The sequence below is a fragment of the Lethenteron reissneri genome, chromosome 5, assembly GCF_015708825.2.
Source record: "Lethenteron reissneri isolate LAM-NWPU_2019-01 chromosome 5, ASM1570882v1, whole genome shotgun sequence".
NCBI lineage: Eukaryota > Metazoa > Chordata > Hyperoartia > Petromyzontiformes > Petromyzontidae > Lethenteron > Lethenteron reissneri.
In genome coordinates, this window is record NC_083783.1 from 8,577,818 (window position 1) to 8,598,451 (window position 20,634).

At 46.7% G+C, this 20,634-nt stretch overlaps 1 protein-coding gene across 2 annotated transcripts; it reads right to left on the reverse strand.

Moving 5' to 3' along the window:
* Position 1: 1 nt before the first annotated feature.
* Positions 2-20,046, reverse strand: LOC133352290 (nephrocan-like). 2 transcript variants are annotated; one of them, XM_061567856.1, is made up of 4 exons: positions 19,911-20,046; positions 11,077-11,388; positions 6,715-7,625; positions 2-2,400 (listed from the first exon to the last, which is right to left on the reverse strand). In XM_061567856.1, the coding sequence occupies exons 2-4, from the start codon at positions 11,341-11,343 to the stop codon at positions 1,938-1,940; spliced, it is 1,641 nt and encodes a 546-aa protein (XP_061423840.1). In that variant the 5' UTR covers positions 11,344-11,388; positions 19,911-20,046; the 3' UTR covers positions 2-1,937. The 2 variants fall into 2 exon arrangements, with proteins under 2 accessions (XP_061423840.1, XP_061423847.1); XM_061567863.1 differs by having other exon boundaries at positions 11,077-11,391; positions 19,911-20,034.
* Positions 20,047-20,634: the final 588 nt, after the last annotated feature.

Here is a 20,634-nt window from a genome sequence, read left to right on the forward strand (position 1 = left end):
TTTCTCCGTTTGATTCCTTTTATTAATGAAAAATACAAACTTTACAGAAATCGTAGAAAGATCAATTATGCTTCTACAAATGATGATATTTTCGAAAAGGCAAAGTCAACTTTACCACTAACAGCCAAAGTACTTCACGTATGCATTGGTAAATAACTACTGATATTTTGTTTAACTAAGGCTAAATAAAACATGTACTAATCTGCGATGAGTTACATGCCCTTAACTAACGTAAAAACGTAAGTTTATTAGTATAAACAAAACAACCGTAGAAAATACTGCAGAAATATAATTAATGCTTCGTGTGTAAAATTACTAACTACCTTCAATATATAAGCACATTTGGTCTGAGATCCGCAGATGAGCGCTCAGTCACCCGCAGACAATTATCAAGCCAAATAATTATTTGGCCCAGCAGGCACATTATCAACCCAGCAACCAATTGAGCTAAAATTACCGGCACCCCGCTTGATTAAACATTGACATTCGGCGTGCCCACCGTGTTAATTTGTAAAACAATCCACATACGTTTCACTATTCCTAACTTTGGCAACAATGGCCCTCAGATGCTAGCAAAGCTTCGTATGCCCCCTTGTGTTTTAATACAAAAAAACCTCTGGATCCCACAATAAAGTCGGCCAAAAAATGAACACTGCCCAATATTCAGGCGCCCACCGCTATAAACAGGGACTTAATTTACACCATTGGAACCTCATTTGCCAGTAAAAAATATGATAATTGGTTTTTATACCCTTCTATCTGGCAACAAAACTGACACCTTTTTTTACAATGAGTCATGTTTACATAGACCACAATATCTGCAGCCATAATGCAAACAAAAAACATAACTCTGATAATAAGGTGTCAGTTTTGTTGCCAGATAGAAGGGTAAAAAACCAATCATATTTTTTACTGGCAAATGAGGTTCCAATGGTGTAAATGCTTCCCCGATCTCTCATACTCTGATGGTGCATTGTCTTTGAGTTGTGTGCCTTTTGGCGTCACCTGGTCCAACCCATGTGAGACTAGGCTCTAAGGAAAGCTGTCTCGGGTGTGGACCAATCAACTTCAAGGACAGTGCATATATTATCAGAGTTATGTTTTTTGTTTGCATTATGGCTGCAGGTATTGTGGTCTATGACTCCTTGTAAAAAAAGGTGTCAGTTTTGTTGCCAGATAGAAAGGTAAAAAAACAATTATCAGGGCTTCATTTCTCACTGTGCATTCCGGGTCGCCGGTCTACTGACTGGAATAGGCATAGAAACCGGACCGTAGGGTAGCCACAGCCAGAGCTGTGATGAATGTGCTCTGCCTGGGCACAGAAGTATTTTCCAGGCCATCGCCTCGGACAAGACCATGGCTAGAATTATGCCCTGACTATAATCGCCGTAACGCACAGGAGTGTTGGACGCGAGGTTTGCCACCTCTTAGGTCAAAAAAAACTGGGACATATCATTGGTAGAAGAACGTCTCACATTACCAGAAACTGATTATCTTGAGTGTTGTATTGTCACACAACGAATACAACAAAAACCGCGATTGTTAAATGTTTAATGCCCCGGGAAGACTTAACACTTTTCCCCAATTTCGATTTAAAGCTTTCGTGACTGCAGGGATTCATCTTCTTGGTTCTTTCGGTAAAGTCACAGCTTAAATAGACGCTCCAAGCCTGGGGTGTGTCATTCAGACTCTGTCTTCTCGACAGACCTGTTCTTCACCTGAGGACGGCTGCTTGCGTTGTGGCCGAAACGTCGTGAGAATTGTTTAATTATGTTTTATTTTTGTTGTTTTATTATTTCCATTCTACGTGACTTTACCGAAAGAACCTAGAAGATGACTTTTCCCCAAGATGGCCACCTCATATAGATGAACGATCTCGCGAAACAGGACGAGGTAGCGAACTCCCTCCCCACCCCCCGGAGTGTCCGCGCCTCCCCTCAGTACTCGTCCGTGTTGTCGTAGTCGTAGTAGTACTCGCCGTCTTGCGCCCCCGCCGACTGCTCGTCCTCCGCATCGCCGCCCTCTTCGCCGCCGTCGCAACCAGGTGCCCCACCGGGTGCCCCCACCTCCGCCGCCGCTGCCACCGCCGCCCTGTCGAGCCAGCTGCGTCCAGCCTGCGCCGGCGGGGACCGGCAGACGCCGGCGCGCACCTCGGCGCGGCGGCGGCGCACGAGGGCGCGACGCGTCTCGGCGAGAGCGCAGTCGCAGCGCCACGGGTTGCCGTCGAGGTAGACGCGCCGCAGGTTGAGCGCCGGCGTGAGCGCGGCGGCGGGCAGCGTCGAGAGGCGGTTGTCGCGTAGGTTGAGCACGCGCAGGCGGTGCAGCGGCGCCAGCTCGGAGGCGCGCACGCTCGCGATGGAGTTGCCCTTCAGGTCAAGGCGGGTCACCGACTCGGGCAGCCTGCGGGGGTTGGGTGAAGTCCGGCGCGCCCGAGAGGAGACGGTCACCAATTCGGTCGGGGTGGAGTGGGGTTTATAAGCGCGTTGGCGCAAGAAATAACGTAGCGCTTATACCCCCCCCCCCGCACCCCACTTTGTCACTGCTTACCTGTCAACCCATGCGGTTTACTCCGTATTAGTGTACAGGGAAATTGAGTTGTAAGGTCCATACGGCATACAACTGTTTCAATACAGGAAAGAACAAAAAACGGTGTCTATTTGTTTGTGTTTCTCCCTTGTGATGGGACTTTGTAGGATGAACGTTGAGATTTATAAGGGCACAGGGTGACCAATAATGTCTGAATTGGTCTGTAATAAGGTAGAAGGTAGGCACCGATAAGGGGTTGACAGGCAATGCCACTGGCACGGATGAGCTGAGCCGGCATGCAGCCCTCACGACACAAGTGGTTCACCAGAACTGAACCGAGAAACAATGAACTCGCAAGACACCTGAATCTAAGAATCGGAATATGTATTTCCACTGCAGGAATCCGATGAGCTATGCAGCTCTCTTTCACAGATGTCCTGAATTTGGATCGAGGCCCAAGCAAGGCTCGGGCGTGCGATTAATCATTGTTTTGACATTGCAATGTGATGTCAGCAGCACACCTCTGGTTCTGCTTTGGAAACAAAAATAATCTGGTGCCTCCTGAGCCACACCGGGCTGCCTCAGTCCGGCTCCAGCACAGCTTGGTTGTGCAGTGGAAAAAGAGGTAACTTGGTGGATGTGTGTTGTGGGCTGTCATGAGTTTATATGTAATTATACAGCCCCTTTTGTCAATCCCTCCCTGTGCTGTGCAGGTCTCGGGGGGTGATTTGACCACTACGCTGGCCTGTGACGGTTGAAGGCGGGCAACACAGACGTGGGAGCATAGAAGTACGGGACAACAGTGGATTTTTCCGCGCTATCCTCTGCTGCCCACCACGTAACCCCAGAGTGCTGACGTGAGCCGAGAGCTTTGTTCGTGACAACAACAAAAGAGACTTTGAAGTTATGATCGGGCGCACCACTTGCGGCACTCCGAAGATGCGACTGTAATGTCACCCGTGCACAGTATACTGTGGCCGTGCAGCGACGTCCACTCTATAAGTCTTTGCGTCTCATGAATAAAGACTACGGCTTGGGGCGGGGGGGGGGGTCATACAGGCTGTGTGGTTTGCATCCTCGGAATGCATGTGCTAGAAAGACACTGTTAGAATTTTCAGTTGCAAATTTATTTTACGTTTTCACTCGCTACTGGGCGGTGCAATGGTTAGAATGTGTGGTACGCATGCAGAAGGGGGGTTAGGGGTGTACCCGGCTCATCATACCTCAAAGGTGGTTAAACTAGGCACCACTTTGCGGGAAGTCAGAATCGGAAATTAGAATTATTTATTTATACTGCGGGAGGAATCAGATAAGCTATAAAGCTCTTTTTCACAGATGTCCAGTCGGGGTGGGTAAGAACGTTACAACAACATCCACTACAAAAACGGCGGTTGTCACGTGTTTACAGACTCCTCCCGTCATGAGAATGTGGAATTTTCACAACTAGTTATGATGCATTGCCCAACTCTCTTTTCTGCAAAAGGGGTAGCTATTAAAGCTCTTTGGCGAGTTTTTAAAGTGCTTATGCCTTAGCGCTTAGCTCGATCCATCTCCAACAGGGGCTCCTGATAACTCGCGTAAAGATAATCCTTTGCGAATGAAATATTTAGCGTCGTGTTGATTTGATATTTAGGGATTTGCTTTTGGAAAAAAAACGGGCAAGTTGTTTTTAAGGGCTATACCGAAAACCTTGGCGAAAAAAAAAACTAATGATGGAAGTCTTCTTGGCCAAATGCGATGATGGTGCACACCCTGCACACGCCTACGCACCCAATGTGATAATTGCACGTGGACTTCATTACTTTTGTTCATTTAAAATAAATGAAAACACCAGGACTGACGCACGCATTACAGAATCCACCGCGCGTACGCGTACATTTTTATTCCTCGTTGACTTGATGGGCTTAGAAGTGCTGGCAAAACGCACTTGTAATCTAATGGTACAAACAGCTTTTTTAGGCGTTGTAGCTTTGGGCCAAATTGATTTGTGTTAAGCCATATAGTAATTGGATACGTCACATACGGTGGTGAAGTGAGTCAATTTGATCACAGGAGCCATAACAGCGGCCATGCATTATTGAAACATCTATGCACATCGCAATTTGATTCACGTGCTACTGTTGCTGCGCTATCCCAGGGAGATCGATTTCCCGCAGCAGGCAAATTGATGGCACCAGAGTTTTTTCAGCAATGCCAACGCTGCCGTGGCACGATGGTCTAGCCCGCTGGACTTGATGTCTAGATTCTAGATTGGAAGCGTTCGTGACTGCAAGAATTCATATTCTTAGGTTTTTTCGGTAAAGTCACGTAGGTAAAAAATTTAAATTAATAAAAGTAAAATAAAATAAAAATAAAAAATAAATCATGACGTTTCGGAGGCAACACAAGCTTCCGTCTTCAGGTGGAACCGTCACAGCACGATAGCTGTATCAAGTGATACAAGTGATACAGCTATCGTGCTGTGACGGTTCCATCTGAAGACGGAAGCTTGTGTTGCATCCGAAACGTCGTGATTTTTATTTGATTTTTATTTTACTTTTATTAATTTTAATTTTTGACCTACGTGACTTTACCGAAAAAACCTAATAATTTGATGTCCAGAGGTCACTGCCACAAAACAAAGGTTCCGAGTTTATTAAATGCCACAACCGCCCACCTCCCCCACTGCCGCCTGCCTTTATCTGCTCAGCAGTATCATTGAGTACACCACAGCCAATCGGCAGGCAGCGTGTGATGGGGTAAAAGTGTTGTCCTTCCACCGCACCTCCAATTAGCACGTTTGGCTACATACGGTGCGAATGAAGTTCAACGTACGTACAAACAAATGTGAATACTCCCATCTCTTCCAGGACATCGGGGCCACCATGGTAGAGTAAGCCAAGTTGCCCTTTGTGGAAGCTCTTCCACCAACAGCGGCGTGATCAAGCAATTTCAGTGCTGCACCTTGACCTTTTTTTACAGCCTATTAACCTTCTGCGCATACTAGCCTCGTGACTAATAGCCTGCGAGCTAAATGGTCGTAACATGCTTTCTCAAGCCATCCAATTATTGGCCACTTTACACATGACTGACCCCAAATCTTGACCCTGGCCCCAATCATAACTTGTATGACAACACATGGGGCATACTATTTCGCTCCAAGGCCACTTTTCTATTTGGTTTACAGTTAGAAATCCGGGAGATGGCATTCGAAAAAGCAGGGAACGCTGTCGCAGTACCAAATCTCACGTTCTAAATGTAAACATCACTTTCAGCTCAATTACACAAATAGCCTATTTTTTTGCCCCCAATATTTTTTTGTCACAGGAAATAATTCATGTTTGTGGGATTTCACTTGGCTAAATAAGAAATTGAGAAAATGTATTTCAGAGAATTGTTGCTTCATAAATGATCACATGCAACCAGGTGATTTTTCATTATTATTATATTTAACCTTCAGCAAGGAATATTTAAAGAATAGTCCCTTCTAAACAAGCATTTTTGGTCTCACTCTTTTTGCTGTGGGTTTATTTTCACAACTGGCCATGCAATGCAAAATACTGCCACAGATTATAGCACTGCAATTAACCTGTCGCCTCACTACATCCCTTACCCCAACAGCATCGGCCCTTAATCCCATACGTGGGTATGATGTGCCCATTAGGACGCCCATTATAGCTTCAATTTGTCCATCCACCGTTGGATGAGCGCCTGCCCACTGGGTGGATGGCAGGAAATCTTTGATCATACTTTATCACGTTGGTCAGTGTGGGTTGATGAAGGCAGGAATCGTAGGCGTTGGAGGATAAAAGTAAATACAATATTGGATTTAGCTTTCACCTGCCCTATGCTGAACATGGTGGTCACTCATCCAAGCACAATCCAGTCTCAACTCTGCTTAGCTTCTGAGATCTGATGAGATCGGGTGCATTTCTCGGTGATTTGGTCATTACTGCACCCAAAATCAATTCCCAGTGGTAGCAGCAGTAGTGCTGATGTCAGCAGCATATTTCACTGCAGCCCACAGCTGTAAATGCATGTTCTCAAGATGATGATGATAGATTGAAAATTAATATTGACAATGATGACTGATGATCACAGTAGATTGATGATGATAAATTGATGATAACGATGGCGATGACGATGATGATGCACCGCATGGATACGCAATCCGCTGGGAGAGGTGTCGGCAGCCGAGGCTGGGGTCACCTGACGGGAATGGAGGTCAGCTGGTTCTGCTCCAGGGCGACGTCCGACAGCTTGCCGCAGCCGTAGAGCGCGTCCGTCTCCACCGCGCTGATGTTGTTGTTCTCCAGCAGCAGGTGCCGCAACTCGGACAGCGCCGACAGGTCGGCGCGCGACACGCTCGTCGCCGCGTTGTAGCGGAAATCAAGCTTCTGCAGCTGCGGGGGCAGCCCCGCGGGCAGCGCTCGCAGCTGGTTCCTCGGCAGCTCCAGCGACACGAGGGCGCGCAGCTCCGAGAACGATCCGTCCTCGATGGACGACAACCGGTTCTCGCCGACGTTCAGCTCCCGGAGGCGGACGAGGTGCGCGACGTCGGCGCGCCGGATCGCCCGGATCTGGTTGCCCTCCAGCGCCAGCGTCTCGGCGCTCGCCGGCAAGCCGGCGGGGAACCTGCGCAGCCGGTTGTGCGCGAGGCCGACGGAGCGGAGGCTCCGCGCCGCGCCGAAGAACGTCGCCGGCAGCGACGCCAGCCGGTTCCCGTCGAGCTTGAGCGCGACGAGCCGGGGCAAGGGCAGCGCCGTCGAGCCGAGCGCCTCGATGGCGTTGCCGTCGAGGCGCAGCGAGGCGAGGCTCGCGAGCGTCGCGAACGCGGCCGGGTCGAGCGCGCCGATGCGGTTTCCGTGCAGCTCGAGCACTCGCAGGGAGCGCAGGCCCGCGAGATCGGGCGGCCGCACCCCGTCGATGCGGTTGTCGTGCAGGCGCAGCGTGTCGAGGCCCGGCGGGAGTCGGCGCGGCACGGCCTGCAAGCGGTTGCCGGCGAGGTCGAGCGTGCGCAGCGAGCGCAGCGGCAGGAAGGCGCCGTCCTCCACGAGCTCGATGCCGCACGACGACAGGAAGAGCGACTCGAGTGTGGGAAACGAGCGGAAGTCGGACGGCTGTGTGCGCAGGGGAGATGAACGGCAAGGGGAGAAAGACGGGGGAGATGGAACAGGGCAGATGGACAGGGGAGAAAGGCGGGGGAGATTAACGGGAGAAAGACGGGCAAAGAATACTGCTGTTTTTACAGCAATAACATAAATAATTCCCCATCATCGTCGTCGTCATGAGCCATGGCCGATGAAGCCGCTGCCATCTCTCGCGATCCTGCGAGCAAGCTCTCACAACATGGCCATAATGGGCAGGCAAGGAACGGCAAGGCCCCCATGCCGTGCTCATTAGAGCCGATTTGTAGAGAGGCACTGGGGTCAACATACTCGTACACACACGCCCTCACAGGGGATATACTACCATTTCTCGTTATTCGCGAGGGATACGTTCCGGAATAGGAAATTTCGCGGGTGAAAATATGATAGCGGACGTGTTCGAGAAAGGACACGGCATATTAGAGAGGTTTTTGTTTTGCCCTGTCTCTGACCTGGTCTCCACACTGTCTCCTGGCCCCCACGCCTGGCTTCTTGACCCACAGATGTGCCCCCGTTAGTCTTTCAGCGTGGGGTCTTTCGCGGCCGGTTGCCTGTCGTGACTACATTACTTCATCTGGCTGTCGCCTAATGAAGCTAGTTGTAATTACTGGCGAAACGTCGTACTCACATTGTAAATGTTTGGGCTTGGCTTTCCAACACACCGGTGTTGCTGTACTAGTAAACTACACTATACACTACACTATACACTACAATATACACTAGTGTTGTACTAGTGACGAATTGGCATGTTGTGTTTACGTGACAGCCCTTACTAGTTGGCTGTGTCGGGTGGTGGCGGGTTTTAACGACACATTCATATATGTACGTGATCTAACCCAAAAACCTCTATTATGGATGATATTGGTTCGCGAAAGCATACTACGTGTTAAACTGCATTACTTCTGTGCTGCATTGGTGCTTGGTGAAGGTTGATGGTGGTGATTTCGTGAGGTGCCTGGATGAGGGACTGGATCAGCTATTTTAAAATCCTTTATATTAAGTTCACTTGCTTGCTTGCTTGCTTACGGCCGTGCAAATCTTTCGGTCGTTTTTTAACCCACTTCCCGTGATCCAATCGAGCTGACATTTTGCACACAGACTCGTTGTACGTGACAATTAATGTTCGTGAAATTTTTTCCCCAAAATTTTACACTTTTTAGGACAAAAATATTATATTTAATTACCAATTGCTTAATGGTGCAATGCAATCATCTGACCCATAGGTGGCAGCCATCTCAAGCCAGAGGACGAGAGGACTCTAGCCGCCACGCATATAAAGGATTTATAGTGAAAAACTTTGTTTTTACGGGTTATACTTGTTGTTCTGTCATGCCGGACTTTCTCATTTTGTTTAGAGACTTGCTGGGGCATGGCTTTTTGGTGATTGTCGCGGCGTTTCCGTGTGGGTCATCGTTTATCTTTCTGCAATGGCCGTGAGATATTTTTTTTCCGTTTTATATTTTTTACCTCTCTCTTTTCCCTTTGTCCTAGTGAATTTATACATTTTTGAAATTTGTGGGCGAAGAGGGTGGGTTATATGTGTATAGAGCAGTGGTTCTTAACCTGGGTTCGATCGAACCCCAGGGGTTCGGTGAGTCAGTCTCAGGGGTTCGGCGGAGGTTAAGACACACACCTGACTCATATGATTGTGCACCAGTAAAACATATACACCTATGTTTTGAATTTGAAAAAATCATATTTATTTTTCCAATTAATAAGGGTTCGGTGAATGCGCATATGAAACTGGTGGGGTTCGGTACCTCCAATAAGGTTAAGAACCACTGGTATAGAGCTTTAGAAATACTGTGACATTTAAGTGAGAATCCTTATCCTTACCCAGCAATCATTCCACACCGTTACAGATTAAAAACAGAAACACGCTGGCATGCAATCAACCCAAAGGTCCCCAAAACACTACGCGGCCAGCAACATGCAGCACTCTTGATTAAAACACTAAGACGAGGTGACACGAGATGAAACCAACTTTGCTCACAATGCAGGCGCCTTTGCAGAAACCGTCTGCTTGGGAACCCTTAGGGGCCTGAACTGGGGCAATTTTCGAGCGGGCCGTTGTCAACGGCCGGATTAACAAGGAGGCGACGCCACGTGTTCAACAAACGTATAAACACAAGGCGATCGATGCACGCGCAAAAGGATTGGGTGGGGGGGGGAAGACACGGTCCAGTCGATGATGAGCTGTCGTTAACGCGAGCACGCATCGTCGTTCAAACGTGTTGCAAATGAACGCGGGACCAACGAGACCCAATCGGTCACAATTCAGTGGCACGGACGAAAGAATGAACGTCGCTGGCTCGTCGTGTCAGAGGTGGGTGAAGAAGGGGGGCGGGGCTGGGGTCCCTGTGACCTCGCATGACCCACCCCGCTCTGCACACCCCCACCCTGACCGTAGAAGGGAATGCTCCACAGTAAACATCCTGCACCTGGGCGGCCCCACCAATCGCTTGCGCAATGATGGGGGTGAGCGGGGGGGGGTGGGCGATTGTTTGCCGGCGGTCCCGAGCCAAACAAGTCAAAGGACAAATCAATCAGCCGCTGCACGAATGTGTCTTGACAGCGTCTCCGCTCACATTGTCAGCGGTACTCAGGTGCTTGCATCCTGTGGTTCTGTGTCTTCATTAGCGAACCAATCATCCGCTAACGAAGGATGCTCGTGTGCGGGGTTACCCTCCTTGACCCCTTCCCAACATAATAAAGCTAAGGTAGGTGAAAGCTATAATAGCTTCTGATGTTGTAGGAGAAAACATTTATTAAAAAGTCTATTTAATTAAGTAGAACGTGTTGTGTCTATATTTATTTAAAGTTGCGCATTTTGATGTGACGTCACATTTCTCAAACTCCCCCCCCCCCCTCGTCACACATCGTCACAAATGTCTGACCCCCCCCCCCCCCTAGGTGCGTGACGTCATTTATGGACTTTTGGTCGTAGTGGCTGTTTGAACATACTTCACCACACTGGTCAGAGCGGGTTGGTGAAATGGGTGATAATGCTGCTACTGGTTCTGCTGGGGCACATTCATGATAGAGGTTTTCATTATGATGATGTGAATAATGGTGCTGGAGGTATTTTTAATGATGACGATGGTGTTAATGCAAGTGGCCAGTGGTATTAATAACGTTGATGGCACAGGTGGGTGTGTGAACGATGCTCCTGTTATAGAGTTAGTGGTTAACCGTGTCAATGATGATGATGGTGCTGCTAGAACCGGCCGCGTTAATGATAGTGCTGGCATTGTTGCGTGTGCAAACGCAGCAGCATCTGCTGCTACTAACGCTGTTCTTGTTAGTGGTTAACGGTGATGTCGGTGATGCTGGAGCCTTTGGTATTAATGGCACCTCCAAGGCACTGCTGGAAAACACCATCGGAGAGACCCCCCCCCCTCCACCCGTCCACCCTGCTCCTTGCCTGCAAGCGACGGATGCTGTTGTGCTGCAACTCGAGTCGCCGCACGCCCGCGGGTAGCTCGCTCGGGACGCTGCTCAGTCGGAAGCACCGAGCGCTGGCGCCCGCCTCGCCCGCCTCGCACGCGCAGCCTCGAGCGCATCCCTCCACTGCGCTCGCCCCACACGGAGCCACCGCCACCACCACCAGCAGCAGCAGCGGTGGCAGCAGCAGCGGTGGCAGCAGCGGGAGCAGAGCGCGATGCTCTGGGTGCGTGCACGTTGCTCGCATGTCGCGAGCAGTCCGCGTTCGCTCAGTCCACCTGCGGTTCACTCGCTCCTCGCACGCACAGGTGACCCAGTTTGTTCAGCCCTATCGTGGAAAAATCGCCCGTGTCATACATGGATATTGATTCATCCTGGAGGAATCCGATGAGACATAGAGCTCTTTTTCACAGATGTCCAGTCGAACTAGGACCCATATTTTGCCTGTAACATCTGACACTTTAACCAGATTGATTCGACCAAGCCTGACTGCTAATGAGCCAGAGTTTGCTTGTACTGACTCAATGCTGCTGAAATTGTGCACTCCCTGAATGCTGTTGGGCCGATGGGTTGTTTAAAAAAATAGTTTTTTTGGAGAGATATCCATATGAAGGAGACAATATCGTTCGCTTGTTGATGTCATCAATGTCCACGCCAGCTCTTCGCAACTCTTGAATGTGAGCCAGGCGATCAAAGGTTCATTCACAGCCACGGCTCACGTCAACGGCACGAGAGCGATGCCGTTTCTGGTGAAGCCTTCCGGCACGCAGAGCGAAACGTCGGGCAATGCGCCGACCCAAAAAAACACATCAGACAGCTGTACAGCAACAACCCCGAAAACGTAACGGCCCGTACTTATGAGTGCAAATTTCGATTTCAAGCTTTCGTGACTGCGCAGATTCATCTTCTTGGTTCTTTCGGTAAAGTCACGTAGAAGGGAAATAATAAAATAATAAAAATAAAACATAATAAAATACAATTGTGTTTTTGTATTTCATTATGTTGTATTTTATTGTTTTATTTTTTATTATTTTATTATTTCCCTTCTACGTGAGTTACCGTGTTGAGATTATCTCCATTATTGACCAAACCCAGTTATATTTCGATTTAAATCTTTCGTGACTGCAGGGATTCATCTTCTTGGTTTTTTCGGTAAAGACAGTTCTTCACCTGAGGACGGCTGCTTGCGTTGTGGCCGAAACGTCGTGAGAATTATTTTATTATGTTTCATTTTTATTATTTTATTATTTCCCTTCTACGTGACTTTACCGAAAGAACCAAGAATATGAGTGCAAATGTTGAGAGAGCCATTTTGTCAACACGCTGCTGGGTGAGGACCTGCCCGTGCCGTGAAAGTTGTGGGAGTCATTTCACCAAACCTCACAACGCCAGGTAGCGTGGGTTGGTGAAGCCGGGGCACGTGTAGGATCATAGCACAGTACAACATGCACTACTGTTGGTAGCAGAAAGTGGATATGGAGACTGTAACACACAAAAAGGTCTCAGTGTGCATTGCACACCAAGGTGACAGCACCGTGTATGTTGAGCGATTGGCCTTTTAGGCTGAGCTAAGACAACAATACTGGTTTTCTCCCTATTCAGTATAGTAAGGCCATCATGGCCTGCGGTTGCTGTTTGTCGTATGCTGAACAACCCTCTCCCTACACTTATAAATTCCAGTGCTTGTGCTGATCTTTCAAAATTGGCTATCTGAAGAGAGTCCTAAAAAAACAGCAATACGTATATCTGATTTAAATAAAAATCAGCAATATTGTTTGTATACGATCCTCTTATTAAGGCATCACATACCACCGAAAATGTGTGGCAGTCTCACAGGAATCAATGGATGCGATCTTGTTTATCTGGCAGTGAATGTTATTAAATTCACCTTATGGCGGTTCCCCGGGGTACCATATTACCCCGGCTCTCGCATGATGTCCGTGATGCAGTCATTTTTAGTCTGTTGATGGTCGGCGATGCGGCAATCGACTCATCTCGACGAGCTGTACACGATGCACCGCTACAGTGCGTATGAGCGCTCAGGGTCTCAGCGCAATCGTACTCGCTGCGTTTCGACATCGCGGACTAGCACTGATGTTGGATTGATTGGTACCCCAGTTGTGGAGTTAAGTATACCCCTGGGAGAAAAAAGTGTCCCAGGAATAAAACATGTAATTGTCTCGGCCATTTAGTATTATTTGGTACCCCGGGATACCGCCATAAGGATCAAATGTGGACTCCTGTCACGTGTTTCTTCCGGTGGGAACTGTGGTGCAGTGGTTTCCACCACCGCACCCTGAACCCAGAGACTTGAGCTTGATTCCAGGCCCAGTGGAAAAGTGATGTCTGAAACCGGACCCACACGGACCTACTACCCCACTTCACCAGCCCGCAATGACCAAGTGTGTTGATGTAAATTCAAACAGCCGCCGTAACCGAGAGACACGGCGAGGCCTCCATTCAGAAGTGAATTGATAAAGGGTGGTAAATAAAATAAAAAGTGTTACAAAAAAAGTTATCGCATATCTGAGATGTCCAATTTAAATATATCTGTGAAATACCCCTGAACCCCGCACCTCCGATTTTCGCGGTTGCTACGCATGTTGGACAAGAAGGTCAACATCCAAACTTACCAAACAGACAATGGCTAGTATTTATATGTGAATCTCTCAACAAACTGCTTTCACGGTAGAGCACTACCCTACATGATTACCCACTGTCTGAAAACGTCCTGTAATCACTGCTCCATAGAGTACTGTATTCACAGGACTGATTTCTGCAATCAGCTCAACAATGTTGGTTTACACGACGCTATCCTAAAGGTTTGTTTCTTTCATCTGACTTCACAATCTTTTTTTTTTAATTGCTGAAGCTTCACTTAATTTTCAACACGTCAGCAACGGTTGGGACAGAAAATATTGCAGAATTGGAGCAGTGTTGACAAGTGAACTTTGACAACTCACGCGAGTGAAACGTAAACGAAAAAAATGCAACTTTCACTTCATGGTCAACTTAACGGCACCGAACATCATTACGCAGGAAAGCCTCAAGACTGTGTTTTTTTTCAGGAGGGTCCTGCCAAGTTTTAGAGGGAAATGTTGCTATGTGTAAGCCCAATTGAGTAATTTACTGGTAATTTCATCAGCATTGGGGTGTTTGGCCAATACCGGTTACATTGTACGTGTTTGAACTTTTAGAGGAAACCAGAGAACACATTGGAAACCCATGCAGTACAGGGGGAGAACATGCACGCTCAACACACCCGAGTTGGGAATCGAACCCAGGCCGATCTTGCTTTGCACCCAAAAAAAATACTTAATTAAAAACAATAATGATAATTGGTTTTTACCCTTCTATCTGGCAACAAAACGGACACCTTTTTACAAGGAATCATGTTTGCATAGACCGCAATACCTGAAGTCAATGCAAACAAAAAAACATAACTCAGAGTTATGTTCTTTTGTTTGTATTATGACTGCAGGTATTGCGGTCTATGCAAACATGACTCCTTGTAAAAAGGTGTCAGTTTTGTTGCCAAATAGAAGGGTAAAAAACCAATTATCATATTTTACTGGCAAATGAGGTTCCCATAGAGTAAAAACAATTAATTGTATTCAGAAGACTCGGTCCAAGAACCTGTCTTTAGGCAGAACACTCAAGAAGACGAAAATACATAAAGCCTCTTGCTAAATGCTCATGACATGAGCCTCTGAAGGGACTAACCTGGATGACACTAACAATAGCTGTGGAACTGCAACTGTGTGAACACGTAAGCCTTTGTTTATGCATATGTGAGCTTTGCATCACTATCCTGTGACAGACGACCATTTAACTAGTACTCTATTCACCTCTGCCATAATTAAGCTGTCACGATTCCTGGTCACAATTCACGGTCATGGTTTTATTCAAATATTTTTTTTGCGTCTCTCTTGCATTGTTCATCTCGTATGCTAAGTCTCGTTTGTTCTGTCTCGCTCCATTAGCCTGAGAGTAACATCAGCATATCATTTACATACATTCTAAATAGTTGATTCTTACGCACAACTTTTACGTATATATAGTGGCATAAGAATATATTTTAATTGCTCACTTGGGGAATCACTACATTTCTGCTGACAGCGCGTGGTTTTCTGACGTTAAATTCTGACGTTTAATATTTTTAAAAATGCCATTTGCCTTCTTGCACACATTTCCCTAATGCAAAAAAAAGATATGTTTGTTAGTTTTTATCACGCTCGGATACTGACACTGAAACCGATAACACACGTGCACAACAATTGCAATTCTATAGCCTTGCAAATCCAGCGTATGCTAGCTGTCCAACCTTCACAAAATATGTGTGTATATATATATGGGGTGAATCGGGTGACCCAAGCCTCTTTCCAGATACGATAAACATCAGTGGCCAGTGACATGGTTAATTTAGAGCTTCTCGCGCAAAGAACGGCAGCCAAGACCTCGTGTCATATCTAAACCAGCCGTGGTGTGCCCTCTCCTTCACCGCCCCAAATTCACAATGGTGGTTCAACAATACCCACAACCAACACGGCATGGTGAGGACCTCAACTAGTAGTGGAGTGATAAAGATGCTTCAAATTGTATTTGAAATCAATAGATATATTTGTATGCTTGGCGTGGCAGTTGGAGATAAAGATTTCGTCAAGGAGCATAAACCATCACGCGAACTCCGCTCATCCTCACCGTGGTGGCCGTCTGGAACGCTCTTCCTTTCGATATTAGAAATCCACTGGGAGCTATGCACTTTGAAATCGAAATTCAAGAAACTCATTTCTTTAGAAGTGCTTTTTGCGTTCAGTGTTTTCCTCCTCCCCCGCACCTCCGATTAGCACGGTTGGCTATGTACGGTGGGAAAAAAGTTCAACATACATACGTACGTCCCGATGAGGTCGTGTGTCCATGAGCAGGTTGCGTCCGTGCATTAGTACGCAGTGACCCCGGGTGCCTCCCTCCTAATCAGTCCCTAATGAGCACGGCATGGGGGCCACGCCGCGCCTCACCCTGCCATTAAGACCATTTCGTGCAGGGCCCGAGACGTCAAAAGCGTTGACCCTTTCATCCGTGAAGCGCGACCAGGCAATGCCCGGACACACACACACACAGACAAAGGTCCCCCGTATAGGCTCAACTGACTTTAGGGGCAAGTGCTGTTATCGAACACCGATGAAGGCCGGAACGGTACACGGAGGGGATGGGTGGCCAGCACCACGCCCGACCGCCTTTGTCTCCCCGGTGGCGATGTTTACACACTACAACAGGTACTCATTTGAGGCTGAGTCGACCTAGGGGAGGCCCGTCACTGGGTGTTGGCCGTGAGCGGGAATCGAACCCGGTTCGCCTGAAATGGCCCTGATCACCCCTTTCACCAACCAATTCTGACCAAAATGGTGAACGTATGGTGAAACGACAACCACGATCTAGATCGCGTGAGGAAGCCTTCATCGGACAGGTTCGAAGCTTTCGTGACTGCAGGGATTACTCTTTGGTTCTTTCGGTAAAGTCACGTAGAAAGAAATTAAATTAAATAATAATCGCATACGACGTTTCGATTGCAACACAAGCAACCATCATCAGGTTACAAATGAATGAGAAAACAAACATAGTAAACTTAGAAATAGAATGCAATACAACACAGAGAGTCGGCCAACACAACAGTCAACACCCTACCTGGTTGATTACGTTCTTCCAAAGATTGCTAAATTTGAGAGAGAGACAAAACACAGACAGGGAGACACACAGACAGACACACAAGCAGAGAGAGAAACTCACTGTGTGTGTCTCTCTCTGTTTGTCTCTGTGTGAGTCTGTAAACTATTGTTACTATTTGTTTTTCGCGTCAACGTATAGTGAGTTTTTGTACAGTTGCTTTTCTGTTTTGCGTGTATGTTGATCTTCGGTGCTGAACAGGCCCCAACATTTGAAGAGAAGCGCTCTGTCTTCAACATTTGCTCACGGTGCCATTTACTTTCACGTACATGACTGCTGATGACACCCAGACACGCAACGCGTGTCGGAGAGTTTTCTTGCATCAACAGAACGCCAATAGGATGACGTACTACACTATTATTTTTACTGGGATAAACACGCTTTCTCTCTTAACTGTGTGTTTTTTTGACATACAGTACATACCGTATGCATGTGGCAAACATCATCCATTCACAGTAACCCAGTAAACATGGAACGTTCAGCCAACGTTTGGTCCAACGGTTCCAACCACATGGTGAACTGTAAAGCCCCTTTTTATACTATGATACAAAAGTCTATTTAAAAAATCCCTTTATTGTGAATCGTTGAATGTGTATTGTGTAACGTTGGCGAACTCAGCTGCTTGCCTGGAGGTGCATGCACACCCCCCCGAATCAGTGTATTTTATTTAACCAGGCGGTCAAATCACCTGGTTTGAAACGCATTAAACAACATTGCCACTTTTGCAAAGGAAATCTGAGACGTCGTGATTTGAATGAATAGAAAGACGTTAAACGCAACACGAGCTTTGTAATGATGTATTTTATATGTTAAAGAATTGTCACGTAATTATACTTTTGGAAAAAATAACATTTGCAACCACATAGTGAAAAATACGTGTCTGAATAGTAACAGTATAATGTGTTCATGGTTGATGTTGAGAATAGATGCAGTTTGTGGATGATAAAAAAAACATAAGCTAGTTTTAAATGAACCTTCAATGCCCTGCTGTAGTGATATATACACTGAAGAACATGTCAATGAAATTACATACCGCAGAGGTTGTTTAAAGTCACGAAAAGGAAATAATCTCGTTTGGCCGATAGGTCGTTATCTACCCTGTTAGTGGACGTATAAATCTTCAATTACATTTCATTAACACGTAAATGTAATTGCGATGATTATTTTTGCCCACAGCTCTCGCTGATGTTAAACATGAATATATTCCGCTCCATTTCAGAAGATTGATGTTTGCATCTTCTATTGAATTTCCATGTTTCGTTTTGCCTGAAGCGGCAGTAATTGAATATGTATGATACATATATAAACACACGCGCGCACACAATGTGAATACAATATAATCTGGTGTTAGCTACTTTTTGTAGGGGGCAAACAGCAGTGCCACGGTTTGCATACCTAATGCGCTACGAATCTGCCAAGCTGCAGTTTGATTCCTGCCCACCACTGACAATCAGCCTGGGCGAATGATATTTAAACCGATCCTGTGCACTCTCTTTATCAACCCGCATTGTTCAGAATGGTGAAGTATGGTCAAAAATCTCCCATGACCCACAACTGTGCGTTCTTTTTTTATCGACAATAACATTTTTTGTAAATATCTATATTAATAAGTGTCAGATGTCACCAGATATACAGTGGCACGTGGGGACTGTGATCTATCACAATGCAGGGCAAACCATAGCTTTACTTTTGTCATTAATATTTGTAATTATAACCACTCGTCGTGTATATACGCATTGATTAACACATCGGGTGCCTGGGAATCACCATGACAGATCCTGCACGAAATCGACCTCCAGACGACATCCGCAGTGAATTAGTAGAATATCATGAGTATGATATTAAACTAAGCACATTTCGTGCAAGATTCATATCAACGTGGGAGGCTCAAACGGCCAGTTCATAGCACTGTTTCGGGATTTGTTCGGGTTTGCTTCGTATCCAAGATCTCCTTTCCAAACGTTACAATTGCTTAAGTGTGATTCCCTCAACTGGATTTTAAATGAAGTCGATGATTATTGTTAATCCCCTAATGCTTCGAGAGTCAACCCAATTTCAAGAGCTGCACGTCCATAAGAGATTAGCCCAGTTTGCACACAAACTCTCAATTATTGGAATTCAATTTGACGCGCGGTAACTTTGAAAACTAAAAAAATGCATGAGGTTTTGTGTCGCCGTATCAAGTAAACAAAATCTAAAATAACGAGACTATCCCACGTATGGTTGTTCTGAAATTATATATTCCGAGGAAAAAGCAAAGTTTGCAGAGTATTCTTCTGAAACCAGTGGTGTTGGAAAACATCGGACCCCGGACCGCCCTCGTGGTCTCGTGAACAAAACTCTGAGTTCACCTTCTTCACACGACGAATCGGAAGTCTATTATTTTTGTTGAATGAACTTTGCAGTGTTAAAACAAATGCTATTTATTTCGGCAGTGTACTTAAGCTGCCAACATTTTAAGTCATAACGTGAAAAAAAATTTGTACCCAGCACAGAATAATAATCGTGACAGATTATCTTGACAGATTAACATGTGGACACAACTCAGAGAAGCACGTGTTCATTTTGTAGACATCAACCTCGGCAGCGCATCTCGTGATATCTGACACAAATTTGAAGCTTCGTTAACGGGGAAAAAAAGAACAGCGTTAGAGTTAAGGTCAGACTCTCCTGTGACGCACTGTATTGACATTTACGAAAATGTCATGACTATCACATCTTGTGGTTGGCAAACCACCGCTCCGTTTGTAGTAAACACAAAACAAAGATCCCCCGTATAGAATATAACAGACTGTTGGGGCAAGTGCTGTTAGCGAGTAGCACCTATGAAAGCCGGCACGGCACCACGAGGGGGTGGGTGGCCAGCACCACGCCCGGTCGCCTTTATCTCCCCAGTGGCGAAGTTCTACACACAACGCACAAGCTACTAATTTGAGGCTGAGTCGACCTAGGGGAGGCCCGGGACCGGTTCAGATAACCGCCACCGGTGTTGGCCGTGAGCGGGAATCGAACTCGGATCGCTGGGTTTGCAGGGCAGTGCGCTAACCGCTCCGCCACCGCTCCCCACGCACGCACACACACACAACATACCTTGCAAAGAACCCGCAGACGACGAGTTTCCCTCCACTAAATCCAAGACTTTGGCCACGATGGGAAGTTTATATGCAGCCGCCCGCTCAATTATAACACAAAAGAGCGCTTCCAGATATTTGCCCTTATATGTAAGTGCCACTGCGCAATTATTTGCCAAGGTCTGGAGGTGTGTTCGTGTGTGCGTGTGTGTGTGATGCGAGGTGATGTGTGCACGTGTTTGCTGTGGGTGTGTGTGCGTGTATGTTACGGGTGTTTGCCAACTGTGTATGTGCGCGTGTGCGTGTGTGGTGGGAGTTCGGGTTGGTGCACCTTAGTTCTTTCGGTAAAGTCACGTAGGTAAAAAATGAAATAAAAATTAATAAAAAATAAAACAATAAAATCACGACGTTTCGGAAGCAACACAAGCTTCCGTCTTCAGGTGAAACTGTCACAGCAAAATATCTGTATCAAGAGATGTGTTGCCTCCGAAACGTCGTGATTTTATTGATTTATTTTTATTAATTTTTATTTCATTTTTTACCTACGTGACTTTACCGAAAAAACTAAGAGTATGAATCCTTGCAGTCACGAAAGCTTCAAATCTAGAATTGGTGCACCTTGGTGTGTGGCCGCAGTCTGCGTGCACGTTAGCCTGCAGTAATTCCGCTTCGTGGGGGAGGGGGGGCACATGTGTGTACGGTTTTACCTGCAGGTTGTGCAGAAATATTGTACGGATAAGCCA